Consider the following 24033-nt stretch of genomic DNA (forward strand, 5'->3'; position numbering starts at 1 on the left):
CAGCAGCTTCATTTTAATGCTCAATCATGAGATGCATGATACAGATCAGAGCTTTGGAGTAAAAGCCCTGACCTTGTGTTATAATCTCTGCTTGTCTTTTATTCTCACAAAGTAACTGGAAACAAATAAAGCCTGTAGGATGAGACAGCTGGATGTCCTGAATATTCTGCCAACCAGAAAATCAAAATAAGTCATATCCCTAATACGACATGACCTGATGTTTAAATCTGGTTCGACTGAATTTTTCTTAATATGATCAAAACTGCTGATGCTGTAAGTCGCTGGGGTCTGCAGCTTCAGTTTGTGGTAATGCAAATCGAATGAGCGATGTCCTTGTCCTGAGCCTTTTACTGCAAAGGAAAATAATGTCAAAGTGGCTTTTTGTTGCCGAATCTCATGTAGACAGATCTCTCATGTGTGATCAGCTCCTTAAAACTGGTGATAAAAACTGGTAGAAAATGAAGAAAAAAAATCCTCAACAGACAGAACGCTTTATTTTTAATGGTGATTCAGCAGCGAGGTTTGTACTGTGTTACTACATACATGTGGAAAACTACAGAGGGGTGCCCTGGTAGCCAAAGGGTTAAGACGTATACTTGCATCTTTGTTGGATGCCATTTCTTCTATCGACACACACACACACACACACACACACACACACACACACACACAGTGGTAAGCAGAAGTACCTGTGTCCTGGGAGTTGAGCACCTCCAGGGCGTGCATCATGGCACTGGCAAATACGTTGGCGTCCTCCTTGCTGCCGAAGTTGAGGCCGTAGACCTGTCGGGCGTCGCGCCACTGGTGGAAGGTCTGCGTGGCCTGGTTGTACTTCAGCCCCTTGGGAATGGCACAGTTTATCACCACCTGCAGACGTCCATGATGAGCGAGCAGTGAAAGGGAAAAGGAGAACAAAGGAAACATTGTTCAGACTGGTAATGATTACTGAGGTAAAAAGCAAATTTTTAAAGTAACCCAATGAGCAGCTGTGCTTACAACATCTTTATTTACGGAGCCACAGAGAACAATATGCTGTCTCGTGCTGCTCAGCTCTGTTTCTCAAGTGTTGGGAGCTTAACTGACAGGAAACAACCTTTTGGAAAAGATTTGGAAGGCTTGAATGTGACAGCACATTTCAAGGCTGACCTGAGATTTGTGGCTCAGCAGCACGAACACAGACATAAAACCAGGAGAAAAGCATTGTGGTCTCAGTCACTCTCTCTCTCAGTCATGACACTGCCGCTGTCTACCTGCTCCCAAGCTGACAAAATCACAAAGATGCTTCAAAACTAACTGCTCGTATCCCGCCAAAAAGCCCAATCTCATTAAACACAGAGTGCCAACACTGGGACTCTGTTGCTATCACGCTGTAAAAGGTCATTTTTACCTGCTCGTAAAGTCATTTTTATGATCCACTCACTGGGAGTTTAAGGTGCTCTCAATGCTAACATCAGACAATTTTAGCGTCCTGGGCACACGGCCAAGCAGAAACGCCTCGAGCTACACCTCTTTGAGTTATTGAGACAGAGAAGTGGGTGTCAGGCTGGGACCTCGAGAACCTGAGGGACTGTGGCAACAGCACATGCTCCTCTCTCCACCTCTGCATCCGCCATGCTCACGACGTGAAAAGCATTTTTAACTGGAGGATCTTAATCTGCATCGTAATCAGAGAAGTTTGACACTGTGAAATGTGGGAGTGATAAACACACACACACACACACTCATCATTATGTGACTTTTCATCTGATATAGCTGAAATACCCTGAAAAGATATGTAATGTGGCTTAATCTTATAATCACTGTGTCATCTCATGTCCAAATTAATAAGAGACTGAATCCAAAACATTCCCCTACAGGGACCCAGTGGGTAAAAGCTTATGTTGCAGTTTTTGGAAAGCTAATGGTGAAACCAAAAGATTAAACTGTACTGAGACCAGCCTTCAAAAAGGTGATATTTTCTCCTGAGAGCGCAGTATTTCTTTAGCCAATAAACAGCACTTCCAGCGCTAAAGCCTGTAACCAATCTGCTAGTTTATGGAATACAAGGTCTAGCGCTGGCGCCGGAAGAATTTATTTTAACCCGGCAGGAAATAATCCAGTGTCAATTTCTGTGCTTATTATAATGTCTCTCTGGCAGGCGCGATGGGATTCACGTAACTGGTCTTTCGCTGCTGATGGACCGGGTAATAAAACAAGCAGCCAGTGAATGTGAGAAGGAACTGGGCTGGTGTAACTCTAGATGCTTATTGTAGGTGGCAGTGAATAAAACAAACAGAGGAAATGTGCATCTTATGATAGCAGTGCCACATAAACTGTCAACCAGCCTGGAGCTCGGGGTGTGAACCGAAAACACAAACACAGCTCGTCCAGCCGCTGACTTCTCATTCCTGTTTTTAAACGTCCAAAGACAAATGAGTTAACCAAAGATCACACTTCGGCCGGTGTTTGTGAACTGTGTTCGGTCTGCATCATGATTTCAGGATTAAGTGTGCCAGGATAATAACAAAATTCCAGTGTTGGAGTAATGTGACAGTCATTTATTAATGTGACAGTCATTTATTCTAGAGATGGGTCTTGTTAAGTTCTCCTTTTTACTTTTTAATATATATTCAAAATATATCAACTAGTTTATTAATAAGACATGTCCCTGTTTTCTGATCTGCTCCCATCTTAATTTGCTGTTGATGCAAACTCAACACTTCCTCTGTATTTACTTGGAATGTAAATTTCGCAGCTATAATTTATGCCATGCCCTCCACTCTGAACTTTCTCTTTAAAACAGAAAAATGTTTTCACTGAGTAATTAATTCCAGTCACTTCCACTTTGCCGTTTCTTCGACTGGTGATAACGTACTGTGAGTGAAACTCTTCCTGCACAGATGTTTCACATTAAAAGCTTTCCGGCAGCACAAAGGGCACAATCTTCCCCTTTCCTGGTTCGCTTTTACTGTGGAACATCGACAGGAAGCGTTTCATTGACAGTAGCATAGCGCTGATAAAAAAAAAACACACAGCAAAGCGACTGGAATTGATGAGTGAATCAGAACAGTGTGAGTAGTGATGACGAGTGCCGAGTATGACACGACTCTAATGTTGCTGAAGAGAGACACTCTGATGTGACACCGCCGCGTTTCAGCTTGTGGCCTTCATCAGGGTCACCATACCACACACTGCAAAGAACATTTGTTCTTAAACTCTATTTGCATTTGTCTTTTCTATGACCCTTGAAAGTAGATGAAGATGTATTTGATATCTGTACTGCTTTGACTGTTTTGTAGCACTGATAGAAATAGTGCTGTGTCTTCCTACAATCAGAATGACAGCTTTTATTTGAGAACGTAGAAGTCAGAGGCATCCTGCCGCACGCCAGCCAAACGCTCACAGTGGAACAGCGGAAGGTCAACTCTGTGTGTGTGTGTGTGTGTGTCTGTATTTCTAATTTGGCTACCACCATTTTTCATTTCCATGTCAGCTCCCGTTCCAAAATGTCTTTTTTTCCCACACAGTGGCGCACAGAGTGTGAGGAAACACTGTCTGTGTACTTCAACAAAACACACTCATTTTTCCTAAAAATACTTGTGATTGGCTGCAAAAAAAAAGCCTCTTGCAAGAGATAAAATAGCAATGAACAAAGATTTGGGGAACACTTTATAAACTCACTTCCTCTTAAAGTTTGTGTGTAGCTCCTCAGTCCTTCATATCTGCTGACAACCTTAGATTCTTTGAACTGTATTACATACATATTAGATTTAACAAGCTTTGAGGTCATTATCAATTATTCACAGCCCTTTGTCAACCTTGAGAGTGCTGCACCCACACTGTTACATTTGATGCTTCATAGCTAGTAGCATGTGTACACATGATTCTCTAGCTATGAAGTCCTGTGTTGGCATCATTGGATATCTGAAACTAAATATATATATATATGTCCAATTGACATGATGCACTGCATGAATAAGAGTTCCATGTGTGTACAGGAATTAGGGAAAACCGCCCACACTTGTCTCATCCACTGACCTGATGATCTTGGATCTTGCGGCCCACTACGCGGAAGGCGTTGTTGCCGGTATGGTGATAGATGTGGACTCTGCTGAAGCCCGTAGAACCGCCCGCTGGGACCCACTTCTTATTGGCATCGTCGTACACCATGACGGCGGCTCGCGCCTGGCAGATGCTCTGTTCACTGCAGGAAGACAAGGAGAGAAAATCATTAACGATCTACAAAACCACAGTACGATCTGACCGTCAGACGTGCATTTCAGATGAGCAGATCATTCCCAAAAACACGGTGTACTGTGGTTTGCTGATGCCAGCTCATATGGCCCCAAGGAGCTTGTTAACAATCTTTAATTTCTCCTCGTTTTATATTCTTTTGTTTTCCTCTTTGAAGTAAACCTTTCAGACTGAACACATGTTGTATTAAAGTCATAATAGCCTGAAGGATGTTCTGAACTGTGATTACAGATTCGATGGTGATGCAACAGGTATGCAGTCAAACCTTGTGAGAGTGCAGCCTGCTCTGCCAGAAACTACTGCTGTAATTAAAAAGACACGCCAGTGTCTGTGCTCCGGTCAGCGTGACCCTGCTGCACACACAAAAGATACTGCAAAATGAATGGCTGTCCACTCTACTGCTGCAACATACTGCACTGGTGGCTTTTTGCCCTCACTGTTTCTTCTTTTTCGTGTAGCTGCATTGCCACTGTATTTGTTTCTCTACTCAGTAAGCTATTTTTCATGTTCTAATCAATGTTTGTTATTAAACACAGCACTCTGGTTTCAACTAAACTGAATCACAATCTAAAACATATTACGCAAGCAAAAGTCATCAGTGCTGCCATTAATCAGGTTGAACAACTCGCCCTAAATCCACAGCTCTTCAGATCACTCCACAGTCCTTCAAGACATATTACTAATAATCTGGTTTATGACTGCCTTCAACAACACACACACACACACACACACACACACACACACACCAGAGGGGGGATATGTGGCGTGAGACTGGCTTGGATGCATCACATCTACTTGGCCTTTAGCATTTTCTACAGTCTACAGAATGATATTACTAGCATACAAGCACGAGGAGGGAGTTCATATGAGACTTAATTCAGACAATTTCAGGCCTTGAGCACAAAACTAATGAAATCTGCTTCATGGGTGGCTGCAAGATTCTGCAGTTCTGTTGTGACAGAGAGAAAATAAAGCCAAAGAGTTCAGGCCTTGTAATTGATCGCTGGACTGTGCAGTTGTTGTGTGCTTTGTGTTTTAAGGACACTCCGGCAATTTAGTACTGTGGTTCCATAAGGTTGGGTGACTCACACCTGACTGATTAAAATAAACAAGTGGTCAACAACAATGCAACAGTGTGCCGATATGTCCAGATTTTTAATCCATCATATGGGTGAAACTCCACTAACGGTGATCCTACATTTCCCATGATGCCATGATGCTTTGTTGGACCATCGCTGCCTGATAAATGGGCACATCTTTCACCATCCCCACACATTTCTTACACATTTTCAGTCTACCAGCCCGATCTGAGATAAGAAGGGTCATTCCCTCAGATACTGAAGCTCTCCAGAGACACACAAGACAGTACAGAACTTTTCACAGGCGGCGTAACACTGCTCCTGACAAGCAAACTGACCACTATAGAGCCTGACTGACATACTGATCGGCTGATTCTATCGACCCATCACAGATATCAGCATCAGTGTGTATTTTGTCTGATATGCTCTGATGTGAAACTCTTCTTTTTCCAAACATAGTGCAGAAAAAGATGCTTGGGATTAGTGAAGTCTCACTGATGTCATAACGCTTATTGCTAAACTGCAAAACATCCTGCCTCCATTATATATCTTTGTAACAAGTGATAGCCACATTAAATGGATCAATTTTGTTTTATTCCCTATTCACACCTGCGCCACAAATCGTGTACAGTGGACTCTAGACATTTATTAATAAAATTGCTAGAGTGCCCTTTTAATGTGCTCTCATATCAAACTGTCTGACACCCACAGTGTACTGAGTGTAACTACGCGAGCTGCTGTGAGAGAGAAAATGATTCATTGCATTACTATAACTTCTTACTATTGATATGCAATGCTGACGACCTGAATACATGCACATAAAGATGCAGAAAGTGAGAGGAGAAGAGTAAGACGCAGAGGGAGGAGAGATTGAGAAGCACAGAGCGTAAAAATGGAATAAATGACAGGCAAAAATTGCTCGGGGAGATGGAAAAAAAAAGATTGAAGAAGGAGTGAAGAGAGCCGGGAGGGAGGTGATGATAGGAGGACAGATCCACTTCCACTGAGACACACACACACCTCGTGCTTTCAAAAGGATCTGTTTTCGAGGTTGGAAATGCATGAAAATGAGAGTCCACGCTGACCACCGAAAACACTTGTGTGAATGTGAGGTGTGAACGTGAGGTGTGAAAGAGGCTCTGCCACGTGCACACACAGACACACAGCAGCACAAACCGTCTGCTCCGTGTAACAAAGCTACTTGACATGCGTCTCACTCCAACTTTGAGACAACTTTCTGTAAAAAGGCTGAATCTTCCTGAAACGGCTCTGAACCATTTATCTCCTTTGTGTATTGTGTGCTTGTGCTGTAGAGTACAAAGTTAAATACACATGCACACACACACACACATATGTAAACCACATGTATGCACACGAACACCTCCACACACATCCAGCTTTTACAAACTCTTTCACACCTCTGCTAATGTGCTTCATTATGGGGACAGGAGCTGAGCTGTGATAACACCCTGCAGCAGCGGATGAACTCACATTACGATTGAATCTCCAGCCTTTTTAAATCACAGATCTCTAACATGCTGCATTAAGAGTTAGCACCTCAGCCCGTATCTTACATTAAACGAGTGGAAACAACCGGGAGCTGGTAATGGAGAGGAGAAAATAAATGAAGGCAGGATAAGTAATTCATGACTTACTGCCGGAGCTGAGGATTTTTACATATTCTACAGGCAAATTATGAAACCTTACATCTTAATTAAACCAGGCAAAGATCCATTTATTTTTTCACAGAGGCTCAGAGCAGCAGCTACAGTGGTTACATGTAGTGGACGACAAACACTCCCACATTCATGTGTTTAGGCACATACTAGAGATTTCAGCTGGGGATTATTTGGAAACGTGTGGTATCTATCACAGTAACAACAACCAAAGTCATTCTACAATAAAGCTGAGATTTTTTAAAAAAAGAACAAAAGAAGAAGACAAAAGTGTTTCTGAAAACAGTGAAGTGATTTCTGTTTCTTCTGTTTGAATGCTGAGGCGAAAGCTTCGCCTCCCCAGCCCTGATCTTTCCGGCTGGTCTGCAGATTCAGACTCAGCGACACTTCGGTAAACAAGTAAATCCATCAAGCAGAGCCACAACAACTGTGAGCAACCGCGAGGTCAGAAAAAGCTGTGGCATGGGATCGGAGCTTTGAAATGTCGGCCGAGTTCCTCTTTCTCAGCGTAAGTGAAGTAGTGTAATAGTTTTCTTTCTTGTGCCTGTTTTGTCAACCTCTACTGTCGGACTGAGAGTTCACGCTGAATACATTACCAGGGACTGCTGTTGGTTGCCATGGTGTCTGTTGTATGACATTTGAATTTTGCGCAGATCTTTACTTATAATGATTCTAAAAGTGAGAAAAGCATGGCACGTGTGGGGGGGGGTTTGTGCGGGACTACTTCTTGTCCAGATGCAGTGACTTCCTGGAGCTTTAACTGTGCTGTTTTTAACCCTTGGACAGAAGCAGGCTCGTCCTTTCCCTCTTTTTCCAGTCTTTGAAAAACCACACACTGAGCTCCTCCTGGCTCCAGACGTATGTGCCTACAATAGGCAGAAGGAAAATTTCTCTTAACAGGGGATTTAATCTGTGTGATTTGACCTCCCCGGAGTCTCTTCTACACTCTCATTTGGGGCTCGGTAGTTCACTTGATCGCATGCAACCAATCAAAGAGGGCACTTTAAACAATCACATCTTAGTGGTAAAAAATAATGACTGCATTGCTGCATGTTTTGTTGATTGTGGTGACTGACTTTGGTCAGATAGGATGTCAGCATGTTCTCATACCATGGAATAATTTCAAGTTCAGGACCACTGCAGAGACCGCAGCCTTTGCCTGCAATGGTCTGAGCCACAAACCTCCACCACACTGTGCATGTGTCTCTACGAATTACATGCGCAATACACACATGCACATTTCTTGACTGTACATTTTTGTGTGGTGAATGCACTGAGGTTCGCATGTGTGTGGAGGGTGATTACACCATAAGTGTGCGTGTTTCGGCTGGAGGCCCCAATGCTCCGCTTCTTTATGACCGCTGTGAGCTGAAAGCCAGAGGAATCCATCCCAAAGTGTTTTGAGAGGAAGAAAATGTGGGGACTAGAACAAAAAAAAACAACATGAGACACGAAGGGAAAATCCCCTTAAAACATATCTGTGGAGCACAGAGTGAAGCAGACATGACACAGTTGCTTACTGTTACTGAATTACTTTGACATTTATGCTGCTTTCGCCCTCAGCCAGACGCTGAATACATTACCGGGGAGAGAAACTACAATTATCTTTCATTTACATTAATGGCAGAATCATTCCTCATTGAGGGTACTGCACAGTCTGTGTTAACGCATTGCCCCTTTGTCCTTGCATCTGCTTTAGAGATATGATGTCAGAAACAATCAGGTGAGATGTGGATTTCTGCTTGTTAAGTACTTGACTGGTGTAATCTAGTCCCGTTGACCCTCCTCATCTCCTTGTTAACCCTTCCACTAAACATGTCAGCTGCACACTAAGTCAACACTACTACACTTTCTGCCCAGCAGCCTGTCTGCCCAAAGTGCCATTTGTATGTTTACATTATACACTGGAGTTCCCGATGTTTTTCTAGAGTCGTGGCCTTGCCGGCAGCTGCGGTACGTAGCTCATTCTAATAAATAAGGTGCGTTATTGGGCTGTATATTGTGTTTGTCTGTATATTGTCCAACTTAAGACAGAAAAATCTACCAAAATCATGCACAGACAAACCACAGCAATCCTGTTCAGAAAGCTCTCTGCCTCCAGCCCAGTCAGACACATATGTGGACATCACTTGCTTGCTAAAAGGTCTCTAATGGAGTGGAAAGACACACGCACACACACACACACACACTCACACAGAGGAAGAATCTGCAGATCTGACGAGAATAGGAATGGAGAATGGGATATGAGATGAGAATATTTTCATCTCCTTCATTAATGTTAATGAGGCTCCGAGTTAAGAACGGTTCTGACTTCAAAGGGGAACAGAACGGCTCCAGGGGCTTCACCGCCGTGATGTCACATCCTGCCAGGATACGGTGGGGGGGCAGGGTGTGGGTGTGCAGAGAGCGAGGGAGCGCAGGAGCGAGGAGAGGCAAGGGGAGTGGAGGCAAAGAGAGATAACAAGAAGCACGAGGCTCGAGGCAGAAGGATGCTTACTCGGCATCTCAGATGGTCCTTGAGAGGCCACAGCTAGAGAGGAGGATCTCAGCTGGTTGGTCTCTCCTGATGCTTGGTTGTTGATCTAGTTGGCCAGACGATACATTCAATACTGTCCTACAGTGCTACTGAAAGTTCTGATCACCTGCTTAGTGTCTAGCGACAAAATAGTCCAGATTTTTGATTACTGACTCACGACATCACTACGGGTGGAAATTGTGAGTAATTTCGCTGCTGATAGGTCAAGGTTACATAACCAGCCGAACGACTTGTCTAAAAATAGAACCAAACCAAAAAGGGGTAACTGCAATCATTCACTGTGTCAGCCAGAAACAATCTGACAAACCCAGGCGATGAATGATGATTTCATTTTTGTCATGCCAGCTCCACTGTTCCCTCTGACTGTGCAGTACTTATCAGTGTGACTGTGGTATCAGCGTGTTAAATCATGTCACCGTACAGGCCATACACCACAGGTTTCCTCTGGATAGATGATGAGCTGATTAAAAATGTGTTCAAATTAGTTAATTAATGAGGAAAGACTTATTTTCATTAGATCCTAAAAGACCCCTTGGGATTCAGAGGTCATGGCATTGACACCCAACTAATGTGCGTGCCAGGTAACGTGATGTTAATCACTGAATTATCTTCTTAATTAAGATAATATATAATATCTCCCATTACCAGTTCCAATACCTCAGCTCAGATACTGACTACAGATCTGATATCAGTGCGCTATCAGTGTGCAATCATTGAATGTAAGGTCACATGAGTGACAGTGGAGACACAGACTTCGATAATGCAGTTAACAGGAAAACTGCATTCAATGTGGATCGTTCACATCATGGCTGATACCCGATCTGCTTCATAAGGTCAGAATGTGAGCTGATACCGGTCCAGCATATCATATCAGCGACGTATAGAGTCAATTAAACGATTAGTTGACTGACAGGAAATTATCAGGCAACTGTTTTGATAATTGATTGTGTTAATCATGTTCTAAGTAAAAATACTAAAATTCCCTGGTTTTGTCACACAATAGTAAACTGAATATCTATGGGCTTTTGACAAAACAAGACATTTAAAGATGTCATCTAGGGCTCTGGGAAACTGTGACTGGCCTTTTTGACGATTTTCTGACATTTCATATACCTAACAATAAACCTGCTTATCGGGGAAACAACCGGCAGACTAATGGATAATGAAAATAATCATGAGTTGCAGCACTAACTGAGAGAAAGCCACTACAGCTGTTACTGTAAAGTCTTTGAGTTCATGCTGTGAGAGCACCACTATCCTCTCCTCTGCTGCTGTACTGGAATCTGTGAATAAAACCAACCGACAACATCGAACAAGCTGCAGTGCTGGTTCTATACAGTTCCTCATGTTGTTGTGTATTTCCAGTTAAGGAAGAGTTGTAAAGCACTCTAATCAAAGCTTTTTTTATGGCACTTTGCTGACATAGAACAGCTGTTTGTTTACAGCATTCATTCATGTCTCAGTTATGAGGCTAATTTCATTTAACTCTCTGGGATATGTTTTGGCCTGAACAGATGTATATTTCCTCTCACTGCTTCCTATGAAATCACTGACACTGTAAACATTTCAGCTGCTGGTACTCACTCAATCAGCTGCTTTCTGTTACAGGATGACTCTCATTCACAGGAGACACATTGACAAAAAGGTGTACAATGTCCCTGCTGCACACAGTTCAAGACTTTGAGGCTGTGATTAAAATAGATAAATTGGTAACTGACTCATGGCAGAGGTATTTCTTTTCTCGGGCTACTTCTCTGTCTCAGTCTCTCTCCCTAAATTGACTCGCTCTCTGCAGTTTGGCTCGAGACCATCCAACAATAAACTGACGCTCTGCTCTGAAAGGCCAGAGTCAGCTCTTTCCAAGCTGGGGGAGGATGATAAATCCTGTGAAGCAGAAACAAAACATGCAAGCAGAATAATAAAAACACAAATGTTAAAGAAGGCTTTTCCAAGCTTGGGCGTGGAATCCAGGGGGGAGTCCCAGCTATGAAAACGAACGAGAGGGGAAGAAAGAGAGAGAGGTATACTGGGACTGAGGGGTGACCTGAGGGTTTGTTCAGGGGGGAGTGCAGCTGGCCTTGGACGGAAGGAAGGAGCTTCAGGATGGACAAGCTCTGGAGAACATCCCGACCACATCTGCATCCTTTCTTTTCCTCGCTCTGCGACCATGTCTTCAATTTCCAACTTGCACCTTCTTTTTTTCCCCCATTAGCACCACTGACTTGCCCTCCCACCACCCTCCTCAAACCATTTTTTGCTCATTTGTCTTTTTCTGTCTCCTGTCTCTTTCTCTCTCTCTCTCATTAATCAGCAGTCACTTATGGTGTGGTGCAGAGTATGTAGAGTGCTTCCAGCCCATATGGAAGTGATCAGGGGCAGGCAGGGAGGACCAGCAGAGGCCCCACGGACAAGAGAAAGTCCCTGTTTAGCAACCGCCTGCAGGTATTGTGCCAGTGTTTGGAATAATATAAATTAAGACAGTGGATTCTAAAGTGGGGTCAAGGGACCATCAGAGGTTTGTAAACGGTTTCAGATTGTTGAAATCATTTCATTTCACCATTTTTAATCCCAAGACAAAACACAAAACAATGACCACTTTGATAACGGGTTTTACTCTCCTCATTACTGATATCTCCCCCCATCTGCAACTTAATAGAACCGCTATCAAAGTCCAACATACTGTAAAGCTGAAACATATTTAGGGCTGCAACTAATGATTAATTTAATTGTCAGATAATCTGTTGATTTTTTTTTTTCAAAGTTTAATCCAATAACAACCAACAACCCAAACCCCTCCCGAGAGAACACTGATGGATGTAAGGATTGGATTAAATCTGTTTATCTGCTATCTAACACTGCTTCACTGTAATGTTAATCTAGTTACAAGTTACCTGAGCAAAAAGCTCTGTTCACAACTGGCACATCCATTTGTCCACTACGTGGGAGCTGATCCAGCACTCTATTACAAACACTCAGACACATAAGAGCATGTGCTGTATAGGCATCAACAAGCACAACATGCCAACAGCCACAGACACACTGAGTGTGTGCAGACTTATCTCAGACACAAGTGCATGTGTTACATGCAAGTTACACACATCACAAACATTCTCAGAACTTGGCTTTACGTTTCTTTGTTCAGCGAACACACGCCAAGCCCATCCCCCCAAAACAACACACACATTTCTCACGCACACACACAAGAAACTCAAAGACTTAAACTTTCGCTGTTTCGCCATAAACCCTTTGAGGGCCACGGTGGCCTCAGCTTCACGGAACATTCTGGATTCTCATCACCCCTACTGAGCAAACAGGGAGAGGAGGGGGAGGTGCTGCAGTGTTTACACTCTGACAGGAACAGAGGTGGAGAGGTATGAGCTAGGACTTTCATGACTGCTGCATTTTAATAGTCATCAACTAAAAAAGTAATTGACTAGTCTAATAATTGTGTTTATCTCATATATAAACATGCTACTGACTTTCTTCTAAGGGTTTTATTTGAGTCCCCCCCGTTATTTAATGCTACTTTACATTGTTACTGTTATTGTACTTTGCATGTACATATGTGTGCGTACGTATATGTGTAGAGGTTGGTTTCTACTGTACAATAATACAATATTTGTACAAAACACTTTCATTATAGACCTTTAAATCTCAGTTTGAGCCTATTGAATCAGACCTGTACAAATGAAGAGTTGTGGTTAAATTGTCCTTGCCTTTGCCTTCATTACACCACCTGCAAACTGCATCTTTCTAAGTGGCAACAACTTCCTGTTTAAACTGAGCTGGGAGAAATTACAGACGCACGAAACCATTAATCTAATTCTAAACCATTCATCTAATCATTAGTGTGGCATTTCAGTGATGGAGTTGAGCCATGCCACAAATCCAAGCTGAAAGTAATGAATAGGCCCATCAGACAACAGCCGGTCACTGCACAGTGTAAGGCGGTGATCCACAGCCCCACCCTCCTACACTGGACTCCCCATCGCCTCCCCTTTGCAACCCGGCTGCCTTTTTATAGGAACTGCAAACCGAGTCGTCACCCTGGCAACACAGCCGTGCACGGGCGGAGGTTTGTGCGCCACTAAAAACAGAGAAAGAGTGTGGGAATGAGAGCAGGAGTACAGGTGTGTCCAGGTTCATTCATGAACTGCTGTTTGGCTGCATGGAGGTTACCTACTTTCTCCTTTGCTGATACACACATATAGACAAACACACACTCTGATATGTTGGAACCATGAGAAAATACCTTCCGCTCACGAGTGTGAGTCATCCACTCGACCAGATGGTGGGACAGAAAGACATGGAGCAGGAGAGGGCCAGTGTGTGGCGTGATGGCGGTGAAAACACCTGAGGTGTGACAAAGAAGCCATCGCCACTGGTGGCTATATATAATCCAGCACAGCCCACAGTCTGTGTGGCAGGTAGACACACAGACACCTCCTCCACCCACACCAACAGCCACAGCCACTTTCAGAAACGGAGTGATGGTTCTCAGGTCTGTTTCTGTGAACAAAGGTCACAGTGTGGCCAATAGATTGAGCAGGATTCAATAAGGAGTTACACTTGTCATTTACATTTGCAACAGTGCTTTATCAGTCACCGTCTCAAAGGGCTACACAGCTCCCACACTCTAAAACTGTGACTAAAAATGACAACCTACTGCATGAAATTACTACATTAAAAGCTCATTAGGAAGAGTGAAATGAAAAAAAAAAATGTTAAGGCCATCACAAGGGCATTTACGCCTGCCATTAACATGTGGCTCCTCGCCAACAAATACCAAAAACATACCAGCTCTGGCCTCACTGTGCTTACACTCACATAAGAATACGTCTTCAGCAGTTACATCTGAGCACCTTTTCTGTCCCAAAATGCTAATTGACACCCACCTGTTTCTACCGGAATGGTAGAAACAAGTGGGTGATGTGGATAAAGCCATCTATAATGGTGTGTGTCAACAGTGATATGTAAAGAGGGAAATGTAAATACACAACATTTCTGCAAATTCAAATGAGAAGCCGTGACTGGCAAAATAACTTGTTTGCGATGCTTGTTTTTGGCTAACCCAGTTAATTGAATACCTTCTCGTAAAGATCAAGGCATCTCAGGTTGATACAAAGATGCAGTAAATCTAATATCACCATAAAGCAAATGCCCAAAATACAACTAGAGCTAAGTGGGTAGATACAGTGGTAGACAAAGTAAAGTAAAATCTGCCGTGTTTCACAAATCCCTATCATCCCATGCTATTGCATTGTCATAGCACCCAACTCTGGCGTAGGTGTGTCAAATGACAAAGTATATCTGCGGGTAATGAAAGCTTATGGTTGATACTGTCTGCATCTTTACACAGACAAACATGTTCATCCCCCACTGTGCTTTGGATAACTGTATTCTGTTTGAAAGGAGTTCACAGTTGAAATGCAGTAGACGCAGTAAGATGCATTTACATTTGATCCAATACATCATTTAAGTGTTAATTCTGCTTTAAAAGTGCTTTATTCTCATTTTGGAGTAAACTATCCAATTCAATTTTTAGCCGACACAGCTCAACGCAGCTAACAGTATATCTGCTTTATCTCAACTGGAACAGGAAAACAGCCAAATAAGAAAATGCTGAGAACAAGGTAATCCATTCAAGCTGTAGATCAGGGGATTAAATGGCCTATTCTGAGTCTGTTCTCTAATTTCAATATAATCAGATGCAGATATCAGCAAGGACACTCTATGTGCACAAGCGACTGCACAGATTTCTGTGCAGCTGTAGTTTTCCTGCATCGTTCTTCCTGTTCAGTGAGGAAGTGAGATAAGATAGTGAACACTCAGCTGAAGCATGTGCTGCTTTGAGGGAGGGGCTGAGTAGGGAAGCATCCTAACCAGGGAACTGAACGCACTTAGATAGACTTAGATTCATGTGTGCACTATTAAATGTAATTGAGAATGAAAGTTCACATCACTGCTACATTACAAGAGTGCTGCTTTGTTGTTTCCTAATTATTTCCTAGTCACCTAATGCAGGTTATTATGGTGTAAACTATTATTGCCAAGCAATTACCTGGACCATCGACTGGCCTATTCAGGCACCAGACTTGTTTAAGGATACACAGAATCCACTTGGATTCAATCAGGCTTGGAGCAACTCACTCCCAGAAATCATTAGCTGACTGAAGAGGCAAATCCCTGGAGGAGGGATCCACAGGTGGCTCCCCCTCTCTCATTGCCTTTAATGACTCTGCCCTTTTCATCACCATGGTAACCAGCATCATTGTGATCACCCCCTGGAGAGCGGGGTGAGGATCCCCTCAACAACGCTGTCTGACCTTTCACTAAATGGAATGGCACACTTTGTCAAATGAGTTGCAAACAATCCAAAGAATAGGTGTAAGACACATTTGGCTGACTTTTACTGCCGACTGATTGGTTAGGACGCAGTGGGAGAAAGCAGAAGTCATTTCAAGTAGAAAAGCAGTTACCATGTTCAAGCAGCAACTCCTGGGAAACTATCCTCAAAGTGAGAAAACAGTGGAAACCAAGTAAATGAGCAAAGAGTAAGGATGAGATATACACAAACAAACACTAAAAGTCAGGCCTAACATCACTAAGAAATGACAGAAAAACAGGAAGTCTTGCAGACAAAAAAGCCAACTGAAAACGTTCCTGTTTCCAGAAGCTTGTTAGTTTGCAAACATCTCTTTCACGTACTGTGACGCTTAATGGCTGTGGGACCCTAACACCCTCCAGACTCTGTTTTCTCTACAGACAAAGTGTGCATGTTAGTACACACACACACACACACACACACACACACACACACACACACACACACACACACACACACACACACACACACACACACACACACACACACAGTGGTATATTGCAGGGTGTTTCCAGGGTTAAGAGTGCAGCCTGTGTGTTAACCGGGAGCCTGGCACATTTTACAAGAGTCCAATCACGTTCCCATTCACACAGGGACAGGGAACACATTGACCACAGAGCAGGTCTGGACCGGACCGGGCAGCACTCCTGCGTTCGCTCCATGTATATAACCACGGAAACCAACAATCGAAGCCCTCAGGCGAGTGACTGCATTGGCTTGTTTCAACACAACAGTGGATTGAGGCCAAATGTGTGAACCTGTGAAATTCTGTTGAGTTGCCAAATATTCACCTGTGAATGGGACGATTGTCCCTTGTGGGCAACCATAGGTGACTTGTGGGAATGTGAGTGAGGAATTCTTCTTCGGTGTAGTGGATAAAAAGAGTTGCTGTATGTCACCTGAAGTCATACGAACTAGACCCTTTTCATGCAAAGCATTTCGACATGTCGCAGTGGGAAAACGGCTACAAATGATCAAATGACTGATGGCTGAATCCTATTTAGCTGCTTCAGTTTCAGCCTCCTGGAAATGTGCGTGCTGGTTCACTGTCACACTGTCATGACTTACTGGTACACTCTAATGGAACAGAGCCATCGCTATCGCTATTAGTAACACCTACGATTTTCTTGCTATGACAAGTCTGCTGTGAAAGTCTGCTCTTTTAGGTGAGGACAGAATTCAAAATGACACAAACAATAACTACAGCAATCTGATTATTTCTGCTGGTCTACGTCCTCAAGTGTTAATGTTTTCCATGCACATCTTTGGTTTTCTTTTGTTGGCTTTATTGCTTTGACTGTTTACAAACCGCCACAAACACAGTGCCTCTCTTTTGCCTTTTAATTTGAACACTGTTTCATCACCGTTTAAATGACAAAACAAAGGATCCTTCTTTTCGAGGAAATGTAATGAGCATCTTTAGTGCTAATGAGTTTTACTTAAATGTAGCTTGAGCTTGCTTGTGTTTAAACACTGGCTGGGGTGGAGACATCTGCAGATCACACTCTGAGTGTGTGTTTGTGGAGCTGTTTTTGATGTAGGTGCCACCATATAATGCTGGGCATCAATCACTTCTCACTCCGAGGCATGACACATTCTGGGAATACATCACACAAACACACACACTGGTCTGGGCACAAGACTGACACAGTATGTTGCTCACACAGAAAGACAGACAGACCGGAATAACTAGCTAAGCTCACCTTATCCATCAAGCTAATCACAAAATCACTGTGACTGACTGAAAGAGGAGGCTGATGAAACACTGGATTCTGGAATCATTTCCTTTGCTTTCTGAGTTGTTTTTTAGTGTGAAGTGTGTGTGGCGACAGCACACCACTGTGGCACGCCGCCCGGCTTTCCTACCGGCACTCCCCGATGTTTAAATCCCACTGTCCGGTTCTACTTTCGCTGAATGCTGCAGAGTCTTCTACTTTATCTTCTACCACGAGACAAAGTTGGTGACTGACATTAACCAGATTTAGATTTAGAACATGTTTACCTTGCAGGGAGAAAAGAAATCCAGGTCCAGGCTCCAAATCAAATAGGCTGAGAGTGATCACAGCCGCCAGACAAAGGCCAGAAACCGTTTCATAGGTCTAATAATTCTGCATTTCAAATTGGCGAGCCACCACCCCGTGTTCAGTCACTAGCTTATATTCTAAATGCCACTGCAGAAATATATTCACTTGTGATGCAAAGCAGTGCCTGACTGATGCTGCAGGGTATTTGTGTTTCTGTCTTTGTCCACAGGGAGGTCAGAGGTCAGGTACATACCATCATCCCTGGAGCTGGGACATTCAGTAACTGGCTAAAGGACACTGACACAGTGTGGACTCTTGCTGGGCTTGAGCACAGATCATGTTGCTGAATGACCGTCTCTTGGTTCATTAGGCCGTTCAGACGCTTCAAGAGGGATTTGTTTATTTTATTCTCTGATTATAAACCACAAAAACACTCACAACCTGCAGCCTCTCTTTACAGAGTGCCAAAGAGAATCCACCATAACATCTGGACCACTGAGCCAAAGAAAGATGTTTTCTGACATTTTAGCAAACTGCATCAATAATTAAGCAGCATCTTCTTGCTTAACATTACGTTACAGCTGCTAGATGTGGAGGTTAGCGATGCAGCTCGCTGTATCCTAATCAAGCCCTCAGGGAGGCAGGCACACAGGCGTGAGAGGGGAAATCCTTCAGAGTTGACTCGAACAGGAGCATCATTCTCTCACAGCCAGAATCGGCCCTGATTTCAATATGAAACTGAAAGCGAGCAACAGCTTCTGCATTTTGCAAGTAGCTTTTAAATAAGGCACTCAGACTATTAATCATGTGGATAAAACTGCTATCTGCTAGTTAGAAGGTGGAAAGTCCATATTGTCATTTTTCAAACCTTTAAGGGCGATGCATTGAATGAATTATAAATGCAGCAGATCCAGAATGACTCACAGTTAATGATGCTCACCACAGCCGTGATTATAAATCCAAGAAAGTGAATGTGAGCACGAGTTGAATAGAGGGACACAACAGTGACTTTGGCCTCTCTGTGTCGCTGCCTGTTTGCAGGAGGGCGAGGCTGAGCTCCTCACACACAGAGAGGACAGCAGTGTAACTTCAGAGCAGAGCTCACAGCAGAGGGAATGAAACACACATTAGGATATATTTTATGCTCATTATCCAGAAGTGCAACACAGGGAGACAGTATGAACAGCTCATCAAACACCTGCTCAATTAAGAGAACACCAACTTGCAGTAACTCTCTGCCCCCTCCCACTGTGTTTCACACAGCCATACTCTATGTTAAAGTGCTGAGAGTGAACTCACGTTCACCTACAGAGCTGAGGAAACTGTTCAGAAAAAAGGTAACATTTCATCTGTTATATCGAAGCCATTTGGATATCTCAAAAGCGACGAAACACTGGAACGATTTGCAAAATACACCGTCAGTCAGTGAAAGCCAAGACAGGAAACACAGCAAATCTTGATCAACACCTGAAAAGGTCCCATCCCAGTGCCAACACCATTATTTTCAGTTGCAAGGTAAATTAACTTTGTTTTGTTAGGGCAGATAAAGCATGTTTTTACAGTTAAATGTTTACATGATGTCATTTTATGTATGTTAATGAATCATATTCTTAAGTTTCACAAAAAAATATCTGTCAATATCAGGATGCTATATTGATAAATACCAATTAAAATTTATAAGGACCATTCTTGTTGCCATATCGTCCATGGGTGGGCTCCACAGAAGGTGTAATCAGGTTGGTGCTAATATGAACAGAGACTGTTTATCTGGAGCTACATTCTTTGTGACACTTGAGGTTTTCTCCTTTGTTGTCTTCAGATCAACTCAGTTAAACAACTAATCAACAGAAACACTCATTTCTGAGACCTGAGGCCTTGGCCACTCATTAATCAACAATGAGCAGCGATACAGACAGACAGGTTAATGAAGGTTAATGAAGAAACACAGAAGAGGAAGACACTTGAATGACTCTGTGACAGCAGTTACGTACCGGTGGATTTCCATTTTGGAGGCCAGCACACATCTCTGACTGAGGATGAAGCTGGAGGCTTTGGACTGTGGACTAGAAGACTGGATCTGCATGGCTCCACACAGCCTGCCAGCTGCTACCTCCACCCTTCCTGCTGAACTAACCCAGCCAGCCCCTCTCCTCTCTCCTCTCCTCTCCTACCAGCCTTCCACTTCCTAAGCTCTCCTGTCTCAGGGTCTCCCCCAGCTGCCTCTCCGTCAGTCGGTAGCCAAGGTAATCTCGCTGGTTTCTCTCCCTCTCTACCGAACAGCTTTCTTCATCATCCAAGGCAGAGAGCCAGTCAACCCGTCCCACCCCCAGCCTCCCACCTCCTCTGCTCAAAGCCCCCGTATAAGGGTGATTCCTTCCTTATTCATATGTGCGATGTCAGCGAGTCAGCCAGCGAGCGAGGGAGCCGTGAAGACAGTCGGCCAGCTGTGTTTCTCCCATGGCAGCAGCACCAGCCAGCAAACGCGGTTCAATCCTGGCTTCGCGCCGCCGTGGCGACAGCAGGGGTATCCAGGCAACAGGCTCCTGCTCCTCCACAGCCCTCCTGCTCTTGCACTCTCTGGGCTCCGTGGCGGAGGCTGTTGGCGAGCTGTTTGGGGGAAATCACCGCGGTGGTATCACACAGCTCAGCTCAGTTGAGCTCAGGGAGGGTTCAAGAAGGGATGGGGGGGCTCCTTCTCTTCTATTGCTCTGTCACTTTTCTCTCCCTCGCCTGGCTCCCTGTGCTACATCGATCTCATACCTTTTGTCTCTCACTTGATCTCTCCCTCTTTCATCTGCCTGTGGCTCCCTCCCCTCCTCCCTCCCAGCTCCACGCTCTGCTTTTATCTGTGTGACTCTCCACGCACTCGCACTCTTTCTATTTCTAACTCGCCATACACCCACCCAACTCATCGCTCTCACTCTCTCCAAAATAAATATGCTAAAGAGAGTGAGGGAGAATGAGCAGCCGGAATTAGTGATGTTCGGTGGCACTGGAACGAGGATTAGTCGAGCGCTTCCCAGCGTTTGACAAACACGCAGTCCTGTCAGGAGGGATTCTCCTTTTCACGGCACAACGACACTCGCAGCCACACTGCAAGGCTTTACATCCACTGTCTAAATATTGTGCATCTGTGTGCAGCATATTGAAGGCCTGTTTCTGTATGACTACACTGCACCTCATTTCCACTCATTTCATTTCCGCTGTAATCAATTGGCAGCGGGCTGAAGAACAACATACAGTATGTAGAGTGAAGTCATGCATCAGAGCACGGCAAACTGAACGGAGCCAATAATGAACTCAAATGTTATGAGGTTACTTAAGAATATGAACATAAGCCATCATTACGTTTACTCATGTGAAATAATAACCAAGCACTGTTATAATATCTGATTTCTTTAGATAGAGACTCTTGTGAGGCAGGACCTATATTTAGAGGGTGTTTTCAGCCAAACATTTGGGCTTTCCCACTGAGCTGATGTTTACTGTACCGCAAACCTTACTGGCAGATCATATCAGCTGGAAATAATTAAAGTTAATGCTGCAGGTAACTTTCCCAAAGGTCAGAATGAAACTTGGATGCTGACCAGCGAGTGTGGTCGCTGAAAGTCACTGTCGTCTGGTACTCAGCTAAAGATCACCTGAGAGTGTTTTTGTACTTTAAGACGTCAGCGTAAAGGAGAGTATTCCCAAGTTCAATGATCTATGGCAGTTTATAATAGTTAAACTTTCCCTCATATCATATCAATCATCAAATTAATACTTCTAACTGGTGATGAGTAGCATGTGAAAAATAAGGTGAAGCTGGCTTCATCTGTTTGTGTCAGATATATGCATGTTTAATCAGTCAACCAATATACAGGTCTCAACTGAATCTTTTTGTTATTTTAACAAACAACACTTAAGATACTGACAGCTGAATTCAAATGGATTTGATAAGCAGATTCAATACAGATTTCACAAAAATGCTGTTCAACTCTAACTCTATGCCTTGAGAACTACAGAAGCCAATCTTACTGTATAGGAGAAGTTGAATGGCCATCTTATGTAAAGACATTCTAACAGATTTAATGTCACATGCGCACATTTCAGAGGCAAACAGCAAACAACCATCTCATAACATGGTCACAGCCTCATAAATGTAATGCAGACACAGTGCTAACACACCAGTAACATGCTTATGATCCTTTGCACTGAGCATCATTGTCATAAGCTTTATTACATGATCAGACAGGTCAGTAGGGGCTTGGTGTGTCGCACATGACTGTTTAAGTCTTGTCCAATCCTGAACTATGGTGCTCTTCTCACTATTAGGTTACAGCTTCCTCCACAGCTTTCACTGACAAACAATCAACTTGCTGAACACGTTTTTTTTTCCAGGGTTTGAATTAAATGTGTGATTCATCCTGGAGGCTGCAAACTAAACCGAGGGTTGATGTAATTACTACACATGTTGAAAATAAAGAGCTTTTTTCCCCCTTTTTCCCACTGGACAGCTGGCTCGACAGGCATGACATCAGCAACAATAAGGCAGCGCTTTTCTATGAGCATGTGTAAAGGCTGCCCTGTGCTGTGTTTTCAGGGTAGGGCACAGATTACAGCAAGCAGAGGAGAGGGTAATGACACACGCACACACACACACGCACAGGGCTGCGAGGGAAGGCTGTACCAAACTCTTGAGGTCGGAACAACAGGGGCTCGAGGAGAGACATATATTCATGCCTTTGTTCAACACATTAACGTGCACACGGATGCTCTCAGCCAACACCGTTCTTAACTGAGCCCTCAACACAACACATTACTGACTGACACATATACACCTACACACAAACACATTCTGTTGGTGCTTAAATTATCATCAAGCATAGTAGAAATAATGGATGCACCGCATGTACAAAAATGGTTTTGCGGCAGTGGAAGATCTGCTTGTTTGAACGCTGAAGATATTCTGCTCATGTTTCCATGTTCTACCACCATTCCAAAATAAATGATAGTCTGTGATTATGTACAATTACTGGTGTGGTCCTGAACTGGAGTGGCCACACTAATGGACAGATTGATTAAAATGACTTTTTAAAAGCAGGGGAAGGCAGCCATGTGCCCTGGGAAACGGGCCGTGATGGATAAAAGGTCTATGACAAGAGCAGTTTGTCACACTTCGGATAAGCACGCAGTCAAAAGCTGTCTAAACACTGCGCACACATCAAGAGCTATTAGAATCAATTAGAGGGAGAGGACGGCAGAGAGGGATGAGGACGAAGAGGGAAAACGAGAGAGCAGCGTGAGGCACCTGTAATAAGCTCCTGCCTCTTTTAGCAGCACAGATGATGCGAGGGAGGAGAGGAGGAAGAGGGAGGAGGAAGGAGGGGAGACGAGGGGTAGAGGACGGAAAAGAGGAGACAGAAGGAGGAAGGGAGAGAGCGCTCAGTCATCAGATATTTCCATCATAATGGCCATTATGAATGCATAAGTGGTGGACTGGTGCCAAAGCTTGAGACTGGGCGCGCTCCATTTATTCACAGTCACAGAACAAGTTTTTAACTTTGCTTTGAGACGTCCTGCACACAGTGTAACTGCGTGACTGCCACTAATCAGTGCGGCCTGTGGTGACTTTGCACAAACTCACTTCTGTAATTTGGAAAGTAATAACACCCTTATATTTACAAAAGAGGTAGAAAAATACTTTGTCAATATATACGCTAGTTCCACTTTAAACTGTATTTCCTATTTCTAACTTCCTGTTTAAGGATGCGCTGTACGCTGTTTGAGATGCTCAGTTAACAGTGACAGCAGCTTGTACATTTGATTCTGATCTGATTGACCATCCAGGTCTAACAGCAGGTACCATCCCTTTATGTGATGGATATTTTACTCTTACAGAACACACGACTGTGCCCTTAAATGTGTAGGAATCACAATTGTGATTTTGCTACGACATATTGTGAACGCTCGAGTCTGCAGCACAAAACAATGTGAAGATGATATTGTGTTTATCATCTCAGATATTAAGTAGTTCAATCACCCCACCCCAAGAGAGACGGGGAGAGGTGAAGGGATGAAAGGCGGATGTATTGAAGATAGAAAGGCTGTGAACAGTGGT

The 24033-nt window shown here is 43.6% G+C and overlaps 1 protein-coding gene across 5 annotated transcripts in view; it reads right to left on the minus strand.

Moving 5' to 3' along the window:
- enah (ENAH actin regulator) overlaps positions 1–24033 on the minus strand; it is a 115118-nt gene that overhangs the window by 55215 nt on the left and 35870 nt on the right. For 4 of the 5 annotated variants that reach the window (XM_041958622.1, XM_041958625.1, XM_041958624.1 and 1 more), the window contains exons 2-3: positions 4018–4183; positions 690–867 (exon numbers count right to left, since the gene is read on the minus strand). In XM_041958622.1, coding sequence (XP_041814556.1) covers positions 690–867; positions 4018–4183 — 344 coding nt within the window. Of the gene's footprint in view, positions 1–689; positions 868–4017; positions 4184–19924; positions 20017–24033 lie in introns of those variants that run through there. The other variant, XM_041958620.1, reaches the window with a different exon arrangement.

This window comes from Chelmon rostratus, chromosome 18, assembly GCF_017976325.1.
Source record: "Chelmon rostratus isolate fCheRos1 chromosome 18, fCheRos1.pri, whole genome shotgun sequence".
NCBI classification, from domain to species: Eukaryota; Metazoa; Chordata; class Actinopteri; order Chaetodontiformes; family Chaetodontidae; genus Chelmon; species Chelmon rostratus.